Source organism: Petromyzon marinus, chromosome 13 (assembly GCF_048934315.1).
Source record: "Petromyzon marinus isolate PM22_M1 ecotype Great Lakes invasive population chromosome 13, UKy_Petmar_22M1.pri1.0, whole genome shotgun sequence".
NCBI lineage: Eukaryota > Metazoa > Chordata > Hyperoartia > Petromyzontiformes > Petromyzontidae > Petromyzon > Petromyzon marinus.
Genome location: NC_133679.1, coordinates 1308058 through 1329964, shown reverse-complemented (window position 1 = coordinate 1329964; position 21907 = coordinate 1308058). Strand labels below are relative to the sequence as shown.

At 44.5% G+C, this 21907-nt stretch overlaps 1 protein-coding gene across 11 annotated transcripts in view; it reads right to left on the bottom strand.

The window, feature by feature from the left end:
* The window catches only part of LOC116942193 (phospholipid-transporting ATPase IC-like), a 58892-nt gene that overhangs the window by 13547 nt on the left and 23438 nt on the right, over positions 1-21907 (bottom strand). For 7 of the 11 annotated variants that reach the window (XM_032953845.2, XM_032953848.2, XM_032953838.2 and 4 more), the window contains 15 exons: positions 16087-16277; positions 12708-12796; positions 12425-12538; positions 11264-11362; positions 10361-10422; positions 10161-10233; positions 8875-8945; positions 8383-8465; positions 7625-7783; positions 6746-6834; positions 5549-5775; positions 3803-4011; positions 3392-3432; positions 1767-1926; positions 900-1088 (listed from right to left, as the gene is read on the bottom strand). In XM_032953845.2, coding sequence (XP_032809736.2) covers positions 900-1088; positions 1767-1926; positions 3392-3432; positions 3803-4011; positions 5549-5775; positions 6746-6834; positions 7625-7783; positions 8383-8465; positions 8875-8945; positions 10161-10233; positions 10361-10422; positions 11264-11362; positions 12425-12538; positions 12708-12796; positions 16087-16261 — 1840 coding nt within the window. In that variant the 5' untranslated portion in view covers positions 16262-16277. Of the gene's footprint in view, positions 1-899; positions 1089-1766; positions 1927-3391; positions 3433-3802; positions 4012-5548; positions 5776-6745; positions 6835-7624; positions 7784-8382; positions 8466-8874; positions 8946-10160; positions 10234-10360; positions 10423-11263; positions 11363-12424; positions 12539-12707; positions 12797-13153; positions 15178-16086; positions 16278-16525; positions 16695-16736; positions 17350-21907 lie in introns of those variants that run through there. The other 4 variants (XM_032953841.2, XM_032953843.2, XM_032953844.2 and 1 more) reach the window with 4 other exon arrangements.

The window sequence follows — 21907 nt, the reverse complement described above, 5'->3', positions numbered from 1 at the left end:
CAAAAAATATACCCAAGTGTGTGTTTTTTTTAAATTTGGTATGTTGTACGAACACTTACCTGGTCAAAGAGATATTATAACATGCACTCTACTGTAACAGTATATTTTTATTATTTTATTTCACAGCCCTTTGACAATCCACTACTGATTTTTTTTTCGATTTAAAGCTTTCGTGACTGCAATGATTCATCTTCTTTGGTTCTTTCGGTAAAGTCACGTAGAATTAGAATAAAATAATAAATTGATAAAATAACACAATAATATTCTCACGACGTTTCGGCCACAACACAAGCGGCCTTCATCAGGTGAAGGGACGAGACTGTCTGGTAGGACAGCGCTGGAGTCCTACCAGACAGTCTCGTCCCTTCACCTGATGAAGGCTGCTTGTGTTGTGACCGAAACGTCGTGAGAATATTATTGTGTTATTTTATTTTATCAATTTATTATTTTATTCTCATTCTACGTGACTTTACCGAAAGAACCAAAGAAGATGAATCCACTACTGGTTGAAGCCCTCCCCATGCCATGTCGGTGATGGGGGTTTTTTGACCATAAGTCCGCACGCGCTGGCCGGTGCCGGCTGGTGACGAAGAGGGCACGAGATCCATGACCGATTCAGATGTCACTCGTCGCAGAAGTTAACCACGGAAATTGAACTCGGGTGGCCAGGTTCATAGCGCAGTGAGCCAACCACTTACCCCGTACATATGCATTACATAGCACGGATTTTTTTTTTATTGATTTCAGCTTCGACTCTGTCTGCTTCAATCATGAGTCAGTTGGCCTACAGCAACGATTTCCTGCCAGAGCCAGCGCACGCACGACTGCGCGCTTCCGTGCGAGTTCACGTTCAACGTTTCGCACACCGGCGGGGGGATTGCTGCACACACGTCCCTCACCGATGACGGACATGCGCTTGCGGTCGCTGTTGAAGTCCAGGATGTTGAGCAGCTCATAGACGCGCTCGGTGCCCAGCTCGACGATGGTCACGCTCTCCAGCGTGCGGTCCAAGAACACGTAGCCAAAGTTGCGGGCGGCCGTCACCAACGCCCCCTCGTCTGGCGACTGAGCCTGGTAAATTAGGTCACCTGCCAGAGGCGGCACACGGCTTGGCTTCACGCGCCACCACTTCTCCCGACAAGCAGCGGGGGGGACAGGCTCCTGCTCCGTCACGCTGCATGGCAAACGGACTGGCATCGTTTTACGTCACCCTTTGGTGATGAATATTTAAGTGCTTGAAAATAAAATGTAGCTCCCCAGCAAGCTAGGCTAACGTCATTGCGACGCCGGTTGTTGCAATTGAAATGTTAAGAAATGCCAGTACACAATCTTTCTAGCCATGCAAGATAGACAAACATTGTTTATTGAATCATAGAAAGAGTTTTTTCTCCTTTTTCAAGAGTAAACTGTTTGCAATTTCCTATATATTTATTTAAATATCAACCAAACTAACAACAATTTCATTGATTATACTGAATGTGAAATTTTAATTCAGCACTACATCAATATCACGCTACATACTTCTAACATGCAGACAATTCTTTAAGTCTAAATTCTCAACGCCGCCCGTTTAACTAAATAAATGTACCACTACTTCAAAGGCTGCGTGTATAATTGCATGCTCATCCATTTAAGTGTACCCGACTGAGAATTAAATCCAAACGGATGTAACTCCACCATACGTTTAGGTTCCCCAACACTGCCCGCGTGTAAATCCCTGCGTGCCGTTCACGGGGGGGGGCACAGTGCCGCCCGGAGAGCCGTACCCTCTTTTTCTTCCGCCATGACAGTGTGGCAGAGCGCGAGCAGCTTGAAGAATTCGCAAGCGGTGGGGTCCTTCTTTAGGCGCACCAGGTTAACCAGACTGTGATCGTGAAACTCGAAATTCTTGTCAGCCCGCTCGTTCCAGCTCCAATCCACGGGGTTCTGTGGTACCCATGCCACGCGTTAGCCCCAGAGGTGCGAGAATGCACGGCACTCTCACAAATCACGTGGGCAGGAGTCTTGACACTTTTGTGAGAGAAGTAGTAACTGCCAGTTATTTCAGGAGGGTCCTATATTAGAATGTTTTGCCAACATCAATGACATTGTGTGTTTTCGTGCGTGTATGTTTATTTTCTTAGCCAAGCAAAGAAACTGGAGAAAAGCAGAAGAAACTCACGCAGGACAGGGGAGAACATACACACTCAACACAATTGGGAATTGAACTCAGACACTTATTTCTATTAAGCACAAGTGTTTACTGCTGCACTGCCCCCAGCAATAAAATGAGCGGAGTTTATACATTTGCATTAACATGCAATATGTTTTTCACTGGGTGGAAGTACACAAAGCATTTCCAATAACTTGTGCAAAGGATAAAGGACTTTATCGAATGCGCATTCATCATAAAAGAGTGGAGCAATTTACAAAAGGCAACAGTTGCCTGCAGGCGTTGTAAAAAAATGCCACGGGTCTGCACAATAACCCTCGTCCACATGCCAGATCTTTGACAACTCAAACCCAAGGCACGGCGCTTTGGTTCTCCACTCGTGGCTGCATCCCTCATCCGTCACTCCGCCCGTGTAGGCTCTCCACATTGTTGAGCTTTCCGAGTGATAACGAGAGCACAATTGCCTGGGATGGTTGCATGCCTATTGCCCCGTGTGAGCTCACCCGCGATGATCAAATCACACGTACTGTATAATTGTGCACTCTCTAGCATACGGGAACCTAGGAAACCATTTTGCATAGCGACAGGTAGCCAGGTACATTTTATTATTATTCTAAGTGACTGCGAAGTTGATCAGAGATTGGACCCAGAGCCCCAAGTGCACAGCAAAGTACCAGGCACACCCTCAATTTAGATTTGGGCAGACTTGGCGCTGAGGAATTCAGCTGCGGTGTTGTGGCGTGGAGGGCGTCTCTGATCGCTATTGCAGATATGCAATTTGCCCTTCTGAAGTCACCCCCCACTTCTCCGGAGGACAGAACCCAAAGCAGAGTCTACTCATCGTCTCCGAACTTTATTATTTTTATCGTTGTTGTTGTCTATTCAGCCGACCTGTCGTCGGCGTGTCTCCCCCCCCCCTATCGACAGGATTCACGACGGGAGGAGAGGGACTGAGTGGACCGGCTACACATGCCCACGTGTCCTCTGTACAAATGGCAGTTGTACAATGACGTGTGCAGTGCTGTAGCGTAGGAACACAGCAATTTTAAAAGTATGGTTTGAGCCACCTATCGTGCACTGGTTTTACCGACACAACTCCTGGACTAACCTCTAACCTTGCAGGTTTGGTGAGTGAAGGGGCATTTTAATGAGTAGACATTCACAACTTGCCGAGCGCCTTATTGAATTATCCTTATTTATCGTCACCGAGTCATGATTTTAATTTGAACGAATGCTTACCTTTCTAACTGAACGCGTTTTTGCTTCCTTTGCAGTGTTGCCTGTGATGGTAAAATAAACAGAAATGCTAAATATAACATTCAACCGACAACACATGAACTTGCAACAAAATGCAACAGCTTACAACGTATTGATTCCACAGTAACAGACCGCAAGTGGAGCCATGCACAGTTTTTTCCCCATACTGCCAAGCGGTCAAACATGCACCGCCTCAACACTTTTGGTCTCGTCAATACAGCGCCCTTGTGTTTTGGTTAAAAGCACACACAGCTGATTAATTCCATCAAACGCTCCTCCCTCCGTTCACCCTTCATCTCCATTAAGCCTTGCTCTCGTTCCGCTACAATTTTAAAATTTCACAAAATGCATCACACGTCCGGAGGATTCCACCGCCAAACTCTCCACACCCACCAAAGGCCATTCCTGAGATGGAGCACTTCTTGAAGGTCATGATGTTCTGCGTGAGCGTGCCCGTCTTGTCGGTGAAGATGTACTCGATCTGGCCCAGCTCCTCGTTGAGCGTGGTGGTGCGCGCGTTAGACGGAGTATCGTTCACCTTGAAGTACATCCGCAAGTCCCAGTTTATGAAGAAGCTCTGGCCCAAGCGGATGACTTCCACGCTGCGCGACAACGACACACCACACAGCAGCACTCGGAAGTCAGTGTGTGTCTATTTGTTTATTATAGTTACAACTACAATGTAGAGGCCTCAAGGCCTGCAATACAAAAAAGCCTGCAAGGAGAAGCACTCTCAGCTATATAATTAACAATGTCAATTATTTAGATAAGACTGCTGAGTCTCAGAAATGTTAAGTCTTTAATGGGTCTCAAGGTCCCTGCATTGCGATATTTGGCCAGTTACATTGCAAGGAGTGTTTTGCGCTCGAAGGGACATTCAAGTAAGCAGAAAAAAATCCTCGCATATCAAGAGACCACTCAAATGTTCACAAATGCATCTCCTGTACTGCCATCTCCTGGCCATCCCACAGCCTGGACAGTTTTGGAGTGTCACAAACAATGTATGTATGTAGAACGTCTTTCACTCCGTACATCGCCAACCGTGCTAATCGGAGGTGCGGGGCTAATCGGAGGTGCACCTTTGGTGCTGGATCACAGGTGTGCATCACCGTGCCCGACCAAAGGGTTGCCAAGGACTCATGGGTCGCCCCTCAATGAATGGAGAAGTATAAAGTCCCGAGTGAGGGGTGCACCCACGAGAAGGTCAAATGAAACTGCCGTTTAATCTGCGATTTTACTGCACCTACATACGATGAGAAATGCAACATGTGGCAGTGCAGCATTTATAGAAAGCCGTGGTTGTGATGTTGCGATTGCACAATCGCTTAATTCTACTGCGCAATCAACTGCGGTGCAGTGCCCATTGGGGGCAACAACAAAACAAAGTGCCGAGGATGGGGGCTGCGTCGCTGGCACAGCGGTTGTTTCGGTTGCTTGGAACCGCCGGGTTAAGGGGAGCCACCTCAACACTGAGTCGGAGCTCTGAGCAGTCAGCGAGGAACAGCGAGATGCAGGAGATGCCGGAGAGAGACACGGACACGCGCACAGATATGGAGAGAAACATGGAACCACACGGACATGCGCTGACGTGGAGAGAAACACACAAAAGCTTAGTCCTACCTACAGGGTTATTGCAGTGTTACTGAAACTTGGCTGGAGCCAGTAGTAGTGTGGCTCTATAGATCCCAGGGCATGTTGGCTAATGAAGGTAGATGACTACGAGGTGCATTTAAGTCGTTGCAAAACATCGCCCAGTAGGTGAACTGCAGTTGGCTTTCTAACCGGCAGGTCAATGGTAAGATCCGGATCCAAGGGGAGGCGGGGGGGGTACAGCAATCGTGGCAATGCCCCCCTTCCTGCCGATTGAGGCCGACATGTTTTATTTTATTAATATTTAGCAGAGAGAATGCATTAAATGATTTTTGATGTTGCAAGTTTGGCACCACCTCCCCCCTCATCTACCTCAGAAAGTTTCTAGATCTGCCTCTGGTGTATGCGGCGTTTTACTTCAACGACTTAGAACCATGAACGACAACAGATCGTAACTAGACCCTGTTTGCATTTGAACTTCATATTGAGGGTAACACAAAGCGCGCGAGATCTCCTCGAAGGCGTTGTTTTGTGTTTTGTGCGACTCACCTGACGTAAAGCGAGATCGGCACCACGGTGTTGAGAAGGATGATGTAGCCCCAGAAATTGAGGAAGCCGGTCCAAACCGCCCATTCACTCACTGTGTCGGGGGAGGGAACGGCAGGGTCTCCGGTGATGCCACTGCAATATTTCCCAAAGCCCTGCCCATGGACGACCTCCCATATGGTATTGCCAATAGCAAGACCAGTGGCCATCACAAGCAGCATGCCGAAAATCTGCATGCACACACAGACACACACAAAAAAAACACACAAAACACCGTCAGGCTTCTGCACACACCAATCGGAAACAATGCTATTGGATTTGGAGGAATGGTCTCACCCAGACAGGCAACACAATGGTAATGGCATTAAATACTTCGTTTGATTACAAGTGATTTGGACATGCACTCTACAAATTTGTTTGCCGTGTCAGATTGCTAACATGCTCAACGGTGAAATCATAAAAAGAAACTCAATTAGCAAAATGGTCACGTGACATATTGTACATTCCACTTTACATGCTTAAGTTGTGCGAACTACTTGCAGTAATTCTACGGCACATAAACAATGGAATTACAGTTGAAGGGCCCTTACTAAATAATCTTAAACATGATCTTAATTTCATGTAGCTCTGCATAACCACACATAAAAATGAATCCAGTCTTAATCGTCAGCCACAAAACAGAATGTGATTTTCTCAACTGTGTGGAATTCCACCGCTAAATCTACCCAACCCATATATTCATTTTAATAAATTGTTTGTATTTTGTCTGGATGTAGCATTCGTATGTATATGGGTGCCCTGTGTTGCACTGTCTTAAGATGTTCATGGTATTTCGACAGTGTATATAAATAGCAAATTATTACGAATGAAATGCCCACCAATACAAGTTTGAAAAAAAATCTGGAAACAATCTTAGAAATTGCCATCAGTCTCATCAAAATGATGGCAATCTGGCTAAAAGTAGTATCTACAGGGTGGAAACCAGCGTGAAATGCCATTTGTATAAACAAGAATGTAAAATTCGAAGATGACTTTGCCAATTATTCACTATGGAGGACCTAATTTTCCAGGAATAGAATGTGCAACTAGAATGAAAATAACACAAAAAGGGCAGTGTTGGTATCTTGCGCAAATGTTCCAGTTCTTTTTAAAACGCACTTGCGTTTGATCAAAGCAACGATAGCATTTTTTAAAGCTTACCATAAAAACGATTTTGTTCATTTGCTTATCAATTTGTGTCCTCTTGAACTTGGTCTCCCCACTGTTTTTCATTATTTTGGTGTCAAAACCTGGAAACAAAATAAAAATTAAATTCAAATCATAGCCGTGAGTGACAGACATCATGCAGTGTTCGCCTGGCATAGATATGCAATGTACACACACGCATTGCTGAGGCTTCGGCTATGGTCTCAGCTCAGCGCATTATTGAAAGTACTCTTCCGGGACTACAGCCCCGATGCACTATTATCCCTGGCTTAATACATTTGATATGTGCGTCTGAATGTCCTTTGTTGCAAAGCTACAAATGAGTGAGTTAATGTCTCTGCAAGTTGACAGTGCGCATCACATAACTTAAAATAATTTTTATTCAACAAAACAACACTGACCACAACAAGAAGACCACAAACGGTCAAGACTGCAGAGATTTTAGAGATAGGTATGCGTTTATTCTCTTTCAAAATTCATTCACGATTTGTATCCACTTTCGAAAATTACTTTTGTTTTTTAATCTATTTTCATCTTCCCTTTTCTCACAAATGCATTCCATAAGTGCTAGTCTCCATTCCATAAAACAATGGAATGTCCTTTCGGCACTTTTGCAGTCAGAGGTGTACTACCTTGTTTTGGGTCAGTGGAGGAGGGTCTTACGACAGACATTTGGGCGAGATCATTACGCTGCCCAACCCAAAAAAATCTATTTTGAATAATAATACTGGATGTAAAAAAGCCCACGTGCTAAATAGCCATTTAATCACAGCGCTATACAGGAGGCAATTTTCCAGCATATTTGGAACCCACGTTAGAAATTCTCAAAGTGGACTTGAATGACCCGAGTGTTTGGCTTGGGGCTCCGTGTACCTGCAAAGATCACGAGTCCATGGCAAGTTTCCGTGTTCCGGATGCGACAGCCGCGAAGAAGCAGCTTGTCATTGTCCAGCGAGTACATCTTGTCCTTCCATTGCATGGTGCCCAGGTACTTGTCCAAGCGGTTGTTGGGAGCCTCGCTCATAATTATGGCTGAACTCAGTGAAGTGGAAGGATTAGGATTGGGGGAGACGAGAGCGGAGTAGGGGAACGTAAGATGCTTTGCTTTTGCTATGTTATTTTATACAACACATGTCAAATGGAGACAACTTAAGAACAGATGCGGAACGCACGAGCAACACGGCACACGACACAGCGATTTATCCGTAGGTGCAGTGGTGCGGTGCGAGGGATGCGTTTCAGATTGAACGGACGTTAAGATTTTGTAATGGTTCGTACACTCCTCAGTATTAACCAGGGCGGCCACTGGGGCTTGAAGACGCGCAACTCTGCAGCAAGCAGCACCAGCGTGGCAACGTCACCAAGCCCCCGTTGTTCTCAATCCTGTGTAGCACCAGGCCCTGTAGTAGTACCCTGTAGTAGCACCAATCCTGTAGTAGCACCGGGCCTTGTAGTAGCACTAGGCCCTGTAGTAGCACCAGGCCCTGTAGTAGCACCAGGCCCTGTAGTAGCACCAATCCTATAGTAGCACCAGGCCCTGTAGTAGCACCAATCCTGTAGTAGCACCAGGCCCTGTAGTAGCACCAGGCCCTGTAGTAGCATCAGGCCCGGGTGAACCGCAATGGACTCACCATCAAATTCAGCGAGTTGTTTTTCATCTGTCAGATTGTTGTGCGTCACCGTCAAGGCCTGCTTGAACTTGAGGTTGGACTCTCTAGTAAAACAACACATGGGAAACGCACATTAACCTACATTCATGTTGCCTATTGACAGAGTGCTATATACAACAATGATTATATTACATTTTATCATTGGATTGTGTTGGACTGAAGAACGAATCTCCGAGGGACACGGAACTCGAGTTCAACAGCTCATAAAAGAGCACCGCCAATAACACGGCACCCTTATCACTGTTGTGTTCTCGTACCTTTTTAATGTTAATTTTTGTTATATTGTAAGAGGTTTGTGTTGGGGGTTAAAATGTTAAGAGGTTTGAGATGCAATTTGCCCGAATCAAACTATCGAAAAACAAATTATCATCATCAAACGATGAGATGCAATCCTACTTTAGAGCCTGAGATCAAAGAAACAGAGTGCAGCAAAGGGTCAGGCCAAAGGATTACCCGTCCAGCTCAGCTGTCTCCAGATAACACAGGCTGTTGGGTTCTGTTGTAGATAGCAGCAGCATATCAGCCTAGACAGAGTCGCAGGGCAAGACCAACAGCAACAGTTACAGACACAGCATATACTACCGTTTTTATGCATAGTTATAATAAAAAGGATAATGTATAGGCCCCTGACCATGAATCTATGCATGTCAGTGCAGTTTGGCAAAAGGGGGGCTAGGCTCAGATGTAATTTGCCACTGCTGATAGCCATGGCCAGGAATTGAACTCGGGTCGCTAAACAATGATATGATCCTTACAGGAAAGACTGTGAAAAGTAAAGTTGTTAAATGATCACGAGGCGAAACGTGTTTCTGGTTTTTGAACGGATGCTAGATGCGTCATCCTCCACAGGATGGCTCACTTCCTTAAAGGATGGAAGTCATCGCCATACTACACGGTGTGACGTCACACGCCAGCATCACAAGATGCAGCCACACAAGGCAACCATTAGGAGCGCGTTTCTTATAGACGACATTCCCTGCATCATCACAGCTGGTTTAGTCTTTCTATTTTAAATATTTTATCGTTGGGACACCCGTCTCTCCAGCCTCCGAGAGACTGCATCATCAATCATTACTTCAACCAAAGTCAACGGAAATTGTTCCCATGACTGAATGCAGTGTGTTGTGGGTTGCACCATTTCGCAACACGCGTGACAAAGAAAGGTAAACCAGGTACACTGTGCATGAGGCAACATGGGATGTATCTTTATTGAGAATGGAAACTTATCTCTAACCCTTGCCCCTACACGTCGGTTTAGTTGAGGAGTTACACTGCAGGTTATTGCTTTTAGGGTTAATTTCAATGCTAACAGTATTCACAACAGTATTCGTTGGGACACCCGTCTCTCCAGCCTCCGAGAGACTGCATCATCAATCATTACTTCAACCAAAGTCAACGGAAATTGTTCCCATGACTGAATGCAGTGTGTTGTGGGTTGCACCATTTCGCAACACGCGTGACAAAGAAAGGTAAACCAGGTACACTGTGCATGAGGCAACATGGGATGTATCTTTATTGAGAATGGAAACTTATCTCTAACCCTTGCCCCTACACGTCGGTTTAGTTGAGGAGTTACACTGCAGGTTATTGCTTTTAGGGTTAATTTCAATGCTAACAGTATTCACAATGTACGTGTTACACTATTCACAAGCACACTAACAAATTAAGTGGATGGCAATGGCCAGACGTTGCTGGCATGTTAACTAGGGCATCTAATCAAAAGGGCTAGTTGAACTTACTGGCACAAAATCATTTTTCTTTAGCCTTAAGAGGTCTCCCACTTGTATATTCATCCACTTATCTTCTTTGAAGCTGCAATGGAAAATGGTGCAGCGAGTTATGACAAAGTAATGTCTCAAAAGTTAAATAATGCGATAGTTCATGTTGCCCACAATGACACCGAATTGACACGGCCACATATTCCAGACACTCATCTCACCTTCCATTTTGCATTATTTCACATTTCCTGTTATTGATCTGCTTGTCACTTCTGTGCCTTGACTGAAAACAAAACAAATGTTAAAGGCAGAGTATTTACAAAGTGGGCTCACCATTTAGAACAAGCAAATAATGAAACATTACATTTCACACTGGCTAGAACACAACACGAACCTACCACACCATTGTCCTTAAAGTACAGAGGTAACTAAAGAATATTTGAAAACGGAGGACTCATGGATTAAGGATACTGAAATATGATACGTATGTTGAACTTCTGTCGTACTGTACATAGCCAACAGCGGTAATCGGAGGTCCGGGGAAAGACAACAAACTCGAGGTTTTATTGTAGCAGGTGAAAACCACACAAAGAGACTCAGTCGGTTTGTCAAGGCTAAACTGCCCCCACAGGTGGCAACCAACACTACATCAAACAATAATATGTACAATATCATTATCAAATTAAGATTAATGAATGCTTACTCTTCTGAAATTTCTACGTTGAAGGATTCAGAAAAGTTTCCAATGAGCACGGCAGCATTAATATTGGAACAATATTTCCTCAACAAAGGAGTTGCCGATTGGAAATGCCACCTCCTGCGGGTAGGCAGGCAGGCAGGTAGTGGTACGTGCTCCTTTGTACGGAAACACCCTATCTTATTACCAGTGCTATGTATTTTAAGAGGTAAGAGAGACCAACATGGTAAATTAATAACGTTACGTATGAAACGTGGGGGTTGCCATAGGAGATAAAGAGGGGTTGATGTAATATTTGTTGACAAAGCTACAATTTATGCTTACAGTAATATATTTAGTACCGGACGTCTCTCACAGTTAAGTTTAAGCCACCGTATGAAAGGAAGCTATATTGACTTTAGGCGTCGGCTATCCTGGTTTAACTCACAATATCATCCACAGCATCCTTGATGGCCGTGATTGAGAGCACAATAACCAGCGGTACAAAGGTGGTGTACCACGCCAGGGACGAGATGATTGGGATGGCCTGCAAGGAGAGATACAAAGATCAGCAATGGAGACACAGACAGCAGAGGTACGCGACAGGACACTGAGCAGCTGAATGAAACAGAAGGTAAGAGACTAAAGTACACAATGCGAAAGAGGGACAAAGATGGAAAATATTGCACGACAAGCAACAGTTTACAGTATAATCGTAATTCAAATGAGAGATAAAGCTGTAGTAAAGTTTTCAAGTTCTTCCTTGCCTAACCAATTTAACACTAAATGGGTTCTCACAGAAGAAAATAAAGGCTTGTATTTCGAATATAGTACAAGTCAACTCATATTATCCATGAGAAATTGCATTCTAATTCTACCACCAAGAAATAAATACAAATTATGAAGAGTATAACTCCAAATATTTATCTGACGTGTAATGCTAAAATTATATATAGTCTTCTCCTAGGCAGTTTTAGTATTGTGAATGTACAGCAATTATGCAAACACAGGCAGGACCTGCAGTCGGCAATGACAACACAAGGATCCATTCTTCAGTCTTGGCACAAAGGGACCCTTAAGTGGCGCAGTGGAAGTCTTTCACCGTGCCCTTCACCAAACATGAATATTGGTGGAACCTTTCATAGCTACAAGCAGGGCTTAATTTCTCACGCTGCTAGGCTGCGTGACGTCACATGCCGCGTACTTTAACATGAAAGACATGAGTGCGTCCTCATTAATGACAGTTTAATATTAAGGACTAGGAAGTAAAATTTGAGTCCCCTCCTTAAAGACACCTAGTGACCCTGCGCACTATTAACACAAAAGGGTTTTTTTTTTCCACACCACCGCCGTATCATACGGACAAAATAACACGACATGGATGCGACGTCGTAAGATGTATTCCCGAAACAGCATTCTGAACTGTTCTGGCTGAAATTAAACACTGGTTACAGACGTTTCTAAAATATATATATACACTCGATGTGTTATGATACCCTAGCTATTGCAGGCAAAAACCATTTGTTTACATTACCAAACACAACATGGTAAAGCTCAGGGCACACCAGCAGGAAATTATCACGCTTCCACGGGCTGACAAAATGCTTACCTGCAGGATCAGCAGGAACAAAAAGTACACATTGGCCACCCGCTGGAATTGCTCAAGCAGATTCATGGGCAGAAAAGTCACAATGTTGTACTTGGCAGTTTTGATGTAATTCCCCTGAAATGAAAAGGCCCGCGTGATACAGGTTATTAATATAATGGAGTGGCAGTCCTCTTTGAAAAATGTGAAGCAAGGTGGACCGGTCACAATTCACTGCAGTTGAATGAACGTTAACAATAAATGTGTGTATGTAAAAGTAGAATTCGCTTATCCAATGCACACTCACCTTGTACCGTTTTTGCTTCATACAGTGATATTTTGGGACCGTGAATTGGCCGTTGAACTCTCGATCGTTTGCCTTAACTTTCCATTCCTCTGGAAAAAAAAAAAATCCATCACTGGAAATCTCAATGCAAGAAACTCATCATTTTCTTTGGGATCTCTTTCACCAAAAGTATTCCAATTGTGCCCGTGGCGTCATGGCACAGCACGCGAAACGCATCACAAATTGCCGTGGAAGAGATTTTCTTCGTAATAATACAATCACTTTCATGGCATGGGTCTCACACTTTCCCATGTACTGTGCTCGGAGACGTTTTGCTAAATGGCAGTCAAACTCATATTTATTTGTCCGACCAGGAAATAAGCGCAAAAAGCAGATTTAATATGAAACACCAATTTTTTTCTTTTGTGTGCGGTCACTGGTGGCTGCTCTGAGACCATCAAACTCACTCGCGGAAGATTAATGAAGGGTGGCCACCTGGATTCAAACCCATGATTTCTGCACTGCCAGCTTCGTACTACCTCTGATCTCGGAGCCACCCAGCCATCTCTGTATTGACTGGAAGAACCCCAGGGCAAGGCTCTTCTGGTAATGCTCCAGTGACACTTTCGGTCAGCAACTTCCCACCAACAAATTTCCAGTCACCATTTCAGGAAGTCAGATACGAGGCCCTATTGGCCAAGTACGATGTGGCACACCCACAATGTTGCACACGAGAGGAAGTTCTATTGTTTCATCGACACATCACACTGTGAACCACTGTTTTGGCGATGCTGCTGTACTTTGGGTATCACCGCCAGCGGCGGGTTAACAGGTGTTGGGGGTTGCATGTAAAACTTGTAGCCACTGCTGAGAAAAAGACCTTCACTCGAGGGAATTCTAAATAGCTACTCTCGCGGTCATTTCTTGAGGTCCAAAATATCCGCCCTCAAAGCGGCCCTCATTTTGTTCTCTGCCTGCGATTGTCTATGCTGCACTTTAAGTTTGTTTTAAACACGAGGTTCATTTTTCTTTCATACACTCTTTTCGGGGGAGCAGTGGTGCCACGCCTGACATGGGTGCCAGGGCCATGGAAGGCCCTCTTCCCAAAACTGCACAGCCAATATGGTGAAGTATGGTCACAAAACCCCACTGGCCCACATGGTGTGGAGAGGTCTTCATCCAGCAGTGGACTGAATAATGGCTGCGTACTGTATTACACTTATCTACTCCACATTTGTCTCCCATTCTGATCACAATTTTAGCGAGGTTCTTTTTTACACATCTAACTACTATAGGAATTAAAATGTCATCTATTTTAACAGCTATGGGCTGATGCAACGCTAACTACGTAGCCTCTACAAATGATTGTGTGATGAGAGCTGCAGAAGGGATGTTGATCCTGCAGACTTCCACAATGAAGGCCCCCTAAACACAAGCCCCAATCGAGAATGTCCGTTTCTCTCTCCGACGGGTGTCCAGGTTGCACCGCGTGCTGTTGGGCGCGATGCCCGGCGTTATGAACGCAAATTCAGTCCCTGAAGAAGCTCCCGGCACGTGCAGCAAAACCGTTGGCCATCGTGCCGAACAGCATGCGGCAATAGTGCGACGACCCCTTGGAGAGCTGTATAGCGCAATGTCCGCGTTTTATACTTACGTGTTTAACTACTTATCAGTTTGTACCAAGGCACGGACTTCACCTCAAGATAACACAGAGAGCACACCCCCTCAAGGTAAGCACAGCGAATAATTTGTTGTGCAATCCACAGGGATCTCCTCTTATCTTGTTTTAGCAGTGGGACTCTCTCCTCACATGCTCTTTCAGAATAGCGCTCGTATCGTAGCATGGTAAACAAAACCTAGCGAACCAATCAATACATTCTACAACATTCTTATACAGTAGATTTTTCATGTGTGGCTGTTTAAGTTTCAATAAATATCCTTAACTGGTGATGCATTTTTGCTTTCGACCTTCAACTTTTTATTTATTTGCTTATCCTCCTTTAAACGGGATTTTTGGTTCCTGTGACCTAATGTCACTTGTTTTTAATGATGTCATTGCAACTAGATGTAGGTACAGCATTTTCTCTTTGCTTGCCAGATGGAAAACACTGGAATGGGTCTAGAATAAACTCTATCCATTGTTTAATCAGTCAATAGACATCAATAACCTGCCCTGAACAAGGGACCCTTCAGTGACTGGAAGCAAGTTTATTTTTGTTCTGCCGACTCATTCGTAGATATGCAGCGAGTTGGCCACGTGGCCGGAGTGCCCAGTCGCAATGAAGACGGCTGCAAGCGCAAAGGCCAGTTGGGATTCGACTCAGCCCATCGTCCCTTCGGGAGCTGGCAAAATTATCAGGATGATGATGAAAAGGCCTTAATACTTATGCAAGTAGTGTGGTTCAATATGTACCGCTCGATCACTCGGCTCCCAATATCAGCAAAGCTATAGAGGCCTTAATCGAGGTTTTTTTGGGTTAGGTAGTGTAAATATAAATGAGTCGTTAAACCCACCAACACCCGGCGGCACAGCCAATTAGCAAGGTTTGTCACGTAAGCAAAACATGAAAATTCGTTACGATTTCTCCACAGAGTAAACCCACAACGAAGCTTGGCAGCGTATTTTAAGCTGTGTGGGAGGATGAGAGCGCCTTGACAAAGGAGTTTACATATCAACAGAGGAATTTAGCATACGCTGCCAAGCTTAGAAGTGTTCATTAGGACGCTGTCTTTCCGACAGCTCTGTTCTTCACCTGAGGACGGCTGCATTACGTTGTGACCGAAACGTGGTGATAATTTAATTTTATTATGTTTTATTACTTTATTATTTCCCTTCTACATGACTTTACCGAAAGAACCAAGAATATGAATCCCTGCAGTCACGAAAGCTTTAAATCGAAATTTAAATAAAAATTTGTTGTGATGACGCACAAAATGTTTACCACTGTGTGATAGGTTTCTTACATGTGCCTTAGTCACATCAGCAGTGTCAATATTGGCCTCGATGGAGGAGGTAAAGATTCTACTGGGCAGTTGGAGGCAGTTGCCCGAGAGCTGCAGCGGAAGGTAGAGAAGCTAGAGAAGCGACGCTCACAACAACGAGCGGAGCTTCTGGTAGCTAAACCGCATCGAGTTGGCACAGTAGGGGGGGGCACAGGTGGGGCAACTGGCAGTCATTTCAGTCAGTCAACCCATGGCACCTGGGTTTGTCCCGTGACCTCCTGCAAGCAAGTCTTCGACACTTCACGCGGCTTAAAAGTGCACCTAGCCTGACAAGCACCGTGGTGAAGTCACTACACCACTTAGTGGCAAACAGTGGCTGTTCCTCTTGGTCATACAACTCTTCTAGCTAGCCACCAAATCCTCAAGCTACTTCAACAGCGATCACCTTCGTACTCACCGGGCTCATCGCCAGGATTCTTTTTGTCTTCCCCTTTACCGCTGTCCTCATTCTCATCCAAATCGTCATCCGTGTTGTCGTCATCCTGGTCGTCGGTATCTCCAGACTTATCCTCGTACAAGTCCTCCAACACGGGGCCCTCATTGCTGTCCATTCCCGAGTCGGAGCCGTTCATCTCCGGGTCCCAGTGGCTGCCGAGATAGGAACAAGAGTGGTGGGGGTTCATAACATTCGGGGACCAATTATCTAGCTTAGCTTTTTTTAATTATTGAAATAGTCCCATGCATACGTCAGCAATGCAATTTCATGAACTAAGTTTGCAACTTCAAATCCTGGCTGGGGGCTGACGGAGATCATCATCCCTCCAGGGTTAATAAAGTATAAAGCGCTCTGTGGGAATGTAAACATGTGTTTGTTTTACCGATAGACTCACACCCACCAGGGGAATGTGGAATTTCCAGCACCAGCTCAGGGCTCTATACAGGATATGAGCACTGCCTCTAAGCTCATTTGAGCCGGAATTCACTTTGTGTTGATAAACTTAAGTCTCTAAAACGTAGTAAAGCCGTAGAGCCCAGTTTGATAAACAGTACTGGGATAAAACAATCTTGATATTTTACGTTTCCACAAAAGGAACTGTATTAAATTACCTGGTAAAAGGTCACGTACCAGCCAATAAGACCGTTGGCTATTGATGTACCTTCCTCACCGTTGACTGAAGAGGTATCATTTTAACTTTATTAATATAAATACAGTACACGAAATTAAAGAAAATCACTGCACACGTTAAATGTATTTTAAAAAAACAACTTTCTCATTTGCATTTCAAATGGGATTCAGTTCTAAAAGCTTGTTTATAAACGAGGAGTTGGGGCACAGCTGGCTTTTTCAGACCGGCAGGAATGTCGAGCTGACACATGACCCACCCACGTCAGCTAGAACATCAGCAACGAACTTTGCCTAAATGATAATTTCTCGAGAAATAGCTTTTCTTGCTGCTGTCAGCACTTTTCCCCGGATCGCAATTCAAACCACGCTGACGGAGCATAAATTCACATTCTTTTGTTAGTTTAAAACAACCCTTTAGAACGTAACACTTAAAATATTGCCACTCGAATACAGTACGATCGTAGCAAAAGTAAAATAAAGCGTAAGTGTAAAATACTGTTATGTGTCCACTAAATGCGGGTCTATGCCATACAGCCCCAATACACAACGCAGTCAAACAGGAATTGACAGCAGGATCTGTGGTGTTTGTTCAACTGTGTCCCCGCCACCGAGCGTGATTGAGCAATCATAGTGAAATGAGGCGATGAGGAAAGCCACACACGCACAAGCTGCTGCTGGTGGTGGTTTTCGCAATGCACAGTTTGAGCGGAGAGACTTGTGAACCACAAGACTGTACATCAGGAGTGACCATTCCACAGCTTGGGCTTGTCTTTACGCTCACGCACGGCCTTCCATCAGGCACACTGGCAGCTACTGCCGTATTAACCAAACCAACGCAAATATTAATTCATTGTTAAGTCATAATTTAATACGTAGGCATTCACGACCAATATCATCCCCAACATAGGTTTTTTTCGGTTAGATCCCGTAAATATAAATGTGCCGTTAAACCAGCCAACACACGACACAGCCAATTACTAAAGTTTGTCACGTAAACAGAACATGCCAATTCGTTACTAGTACAGAAGACCGGTGTGTTGGAGAGCAAATTGTAAATGTTGTGGATTTGCTCTCCAGCAGTAACGAATTGCCATTTTATATTTACGGGACAAACCTTCCTAATTGGCTGTGTCGGGTGGTGGCGGGTTATGGATCATTAATGTTACATTACGATGTTTATTATTGTTATCGCAAGCAGTGAGTGGATATATACCGTGTCCCAGATATGTTGCACAGTGAAAGGGTTGTGTCTGGGGGGCACCCCCCGAACAAAGTAAAGTTTGTAAATCGCTCTGTCGAAGATTTTAAAAAATTAACATTGCAAAACAATGCTGTTCATGGGTTACATTAACAATCCTGTTCACGAGTTACTTCCATGGAGATTATCCCCTTCTGCGATGTTAATGTGGCAACCGTACAGCGTTTTACCGTGCAATTGTTTGAATCAGGCTATTTTCCATTTGAATTATTATTCCGGTCAAGTAAGGTAATATTAATTATAGGTGAAATTGCACTTTTAATAACAGGAGTCGCGGCTAATGGGGGTTAATGTGTACGGGGAGTTATGTTGTCCTACGGCAGGTTGCAAAAGAAAATCGCTCAATCATCTAGGAGGACTTTATTGAGACAGTCCAGTGGAGGGTGGCGTAGCCCGATTGCAAACTCAGGAATTTTGTGTCGGCGATAATGGAGCAACGCGAACCAACCACGTAATTAACTGTTTGTACATTTCGAGTCTCCTTAACCAAACTGTTAACATATCATTGAAGTAAAAAATTGCTAAATGTGTAAAGAATTTTATGGAGAAAATAGTAGCATTACAACATTCAGAAATTTAAAATCGTTTCACTCGGCTCAATCTCTCCGCGGTCTATAATTTGCATCCAACTTTGTACGAGATCATCATTATGATCAGCCATGATCAGTCCACCGTTTGATGAAACTCTTCCCAACCCATGGATATTCCACATTCCAGGGATGTCACACAAGTAGAACTCCTCTTATCTATGACCCTATTATCTGCAGGTGCTATTATCCACTCAAATTCTCCCTCTTATCCACGAATCTGTGGGGTTTTTCTATCCTCCATTGTAATAAGGCTTCCTATTATCCACATATTCTTTCTACAGCTTGGAGGAGTTGCGTGGGAATTGGTCCTATCATCCATGCAAAAAAAATCAAGCGGGCAGCAAATGAACAACGGTATTTTAAATGTCCATTCCACTGCTGATGAATGACCAACAAAACATCCTGCAGGGAATTATGGCCAGGAGCAAAACCTATTATTTTTGCATAAGCCTGACTTTTACATAGAAAACCGCCTGACCGTGACCCCCAGAAGGATCTTTAAATATCCATTAACTTAGCATTTTAAAGGGGCAACATTAGCATTGGCATGGCCAGGGAGTCATACCTACGCAATTCCATGGCTGTGGGCAGTACACACGCAATGTTAAAAACAGTGCGTTTTAGTATCCACTAAAACAATGTTCTTATTGTCCCCACATTTATGGCAGTAAAGTCGATTTACATAGCAAATACATCCTAATCTCTGTGGCTTATCCATAGGCCTTGATCATCCTCTTGTTTTGGCATTTACATTGGGAAATGTCATAATTGCTCACATTTTTCACAGAAAATACATGATTGGCAAATTCATCCTCTTATCTGTGACTTTTTAACGGATAAGTGCAGTACAATCGTGGACATGGCAGGATCAGTGGTGTAAATCCCCCACCCTGTGGATTAGAGTTTGCCTTTAGCTTTCTTCTTTTTACATTTCCCTGAAGTAAACCCACTCACATGATACTACCCTTCCTCTGTGCGAACAATGCCGCAAAATCCGGGGTTACTTGATTCATACTTGACTCGGCCCAACAAAATAGATTTCGCTGTCTGCACAACCCCTGACACAAGATCCCCCATGTAGCCTTAACAGACTCTTGGGGCAAGTGCTGTTAGCGAGCACCTATGAAGGCCAGCAGTTACACGAGTGGGTGGGTGGCCTGCACCATGACCCGACACGCACACACACGCCTACCCTCTCAGGATCAATAAAAGCCATGCTTGCACAATAGACGGCTGTTAGACTTTGGACAAACTCATCAGGACTACCTTGAAGACATTCCAGAGCGACCATAAATAGCCCATCGTTTTCCACATCACGGTATCGTGCACGCCTCTTTTTCTAAAACGTATGCTGCGTATTTGATCCCTAGCCAGGATTTTGAACGTGCAACTTTCCTAACCCAGAGTCAAGAGCTGTATATTACAAGAAAAAAACCACATGACCACGTAATAATCTGCTTTAAAATAAAAGTACTCATGTACGGCAGTTCCTCGCTTAAGGTGGTAAATGCGTTCCTGAAAAGTGTCGCATTAAGCGAGCAATACTGTCCGCTATATACACTACAGGGCACTATAAAGCCAGCCTGGATCATGCCACGGCGGGAGAACGAAGTGAGATGAGGGCACGCCGCAGTGAAGCGAATCGTTCCGGGAATCTACCCTGAATTCCCGTACCGCCCAGAAACCGTGTTGCAACGGTGCGTTCCATGTGATATAGTACTTCATACGAAGAGTATTGTGGTCATTTTACCAAAAATGGCTTCATTGTTAACAAGGTCAGAATGATCAATTGAAGCGGGTGGGTACACGAGGGCAAGGCCCAGACAAACTCAATAGGTCACCACTGCCCATTGGGAGGGCGAACCCAGGCCTAAGGAAGACCAAAGGAAGACCCTTTCATTGTGTGCGATTAACAAATGTTCTACCATAGTATTTAGATGGCATTGGTAAAGGTGATGGCTGAATTAACAATATAAACCCTAAACTATTTTTTTTATATTACCAGGTAGGGCCCACTCAGTGTAAAGAATGGGCCAAGGCACATTGTGCCGGTAAAACGACACGATAAACATACACGCGCAAATCTTCCACAGACTTGGCAGACATGCTGTAAAACCATGACGTTCATAAAGCACAGGTAACCAAACCCACCCTCTCTTCAGAATAATTTAACAGATCGTGCAGACATTTATTTTTGTCTAGGCTGCCTTCTGCCTACCGGACATAGCAGTTACATATTGATACACAGTACCCGACTGTTTGACTTATGCTTTGAACTTTGAAATTAAAAACAACTTCCATTCAATGTTAAAGTTGCCTTTGTGAACAAAATTCTAGCGCACTGGAAGTGTATACATTTAATCTGCAGGCCTGAAGTCCAGTACTTCGTGTTGATTTTGTGTCGATGTCGACCCTTGGCGGCATGAACAGACACGAGGAGCGGGGGCCATGAGTAAGAGACATTCCACTCTTTTTTCCACTTCATCTTCTTTTGTACGGCTGATGTCGATGCAGAGCAACAACCACAATTCCACATTGCGGTGGTTAAGCCAGCAGACAACCGCGTCAGGAGCAGCGAAGTGTATCGCTGTGATGTCTCCTTCGTATTTGTGGATCGGGCATTGTGTCATTATACGTTGTATTGTCTGTTCTGGATGACCACAGTCGCACACTGGAGAATTTTTAATTTTCCATTTGTGTATCAGCTTTCGGCATCTGCCATGGTTTGTGCAGTGGATGCGGTTTAGGGTGGACCATGAGCTTTGTGGAAGATCAAACCCAGGGATCTTTTGCGTTGGGTCTTTCACAAAGTGTTTGCGAGTTCTTTCAAACTCCATTCAGCTCTCCAAAGCTTAATCGGGGTCAATTCACACTCTTTAAGGTTAAGTGTATGGGTCTTTAGCCCCTGGAACATCTGCACCAGGGCCATGCTGAGCAAGGCCGTCGCAAGTCAGTGCATGTAGGTTGTTGTTTTTCTACCGAAGAAGCCGAGCCGTGCCGCTGACATCGCACGTAATTGGTGACGGATGCAGTGAAGCTTTGTTTTTGCTGTACTGACATCACACAGAATGAATGCATCATTAACATTGCCTCTGGCCCTTACTTGTGCCCAAAATTAGTATTCAGATCTCTTACGAGGCCAGCGAAGCACGGTTTGGTTACAGCTTAGCATGGCAGATTGCCCATGGAAAAACACTTGTGCCGTGAGGGCACCATTATGGCTTTGGCTCAGATGTGCCTGTGGCTAAGGGGTAGAACAGTGTCCAAAGGCAGGCTTTTGACACTGTTCGTGAATGTTAATAAT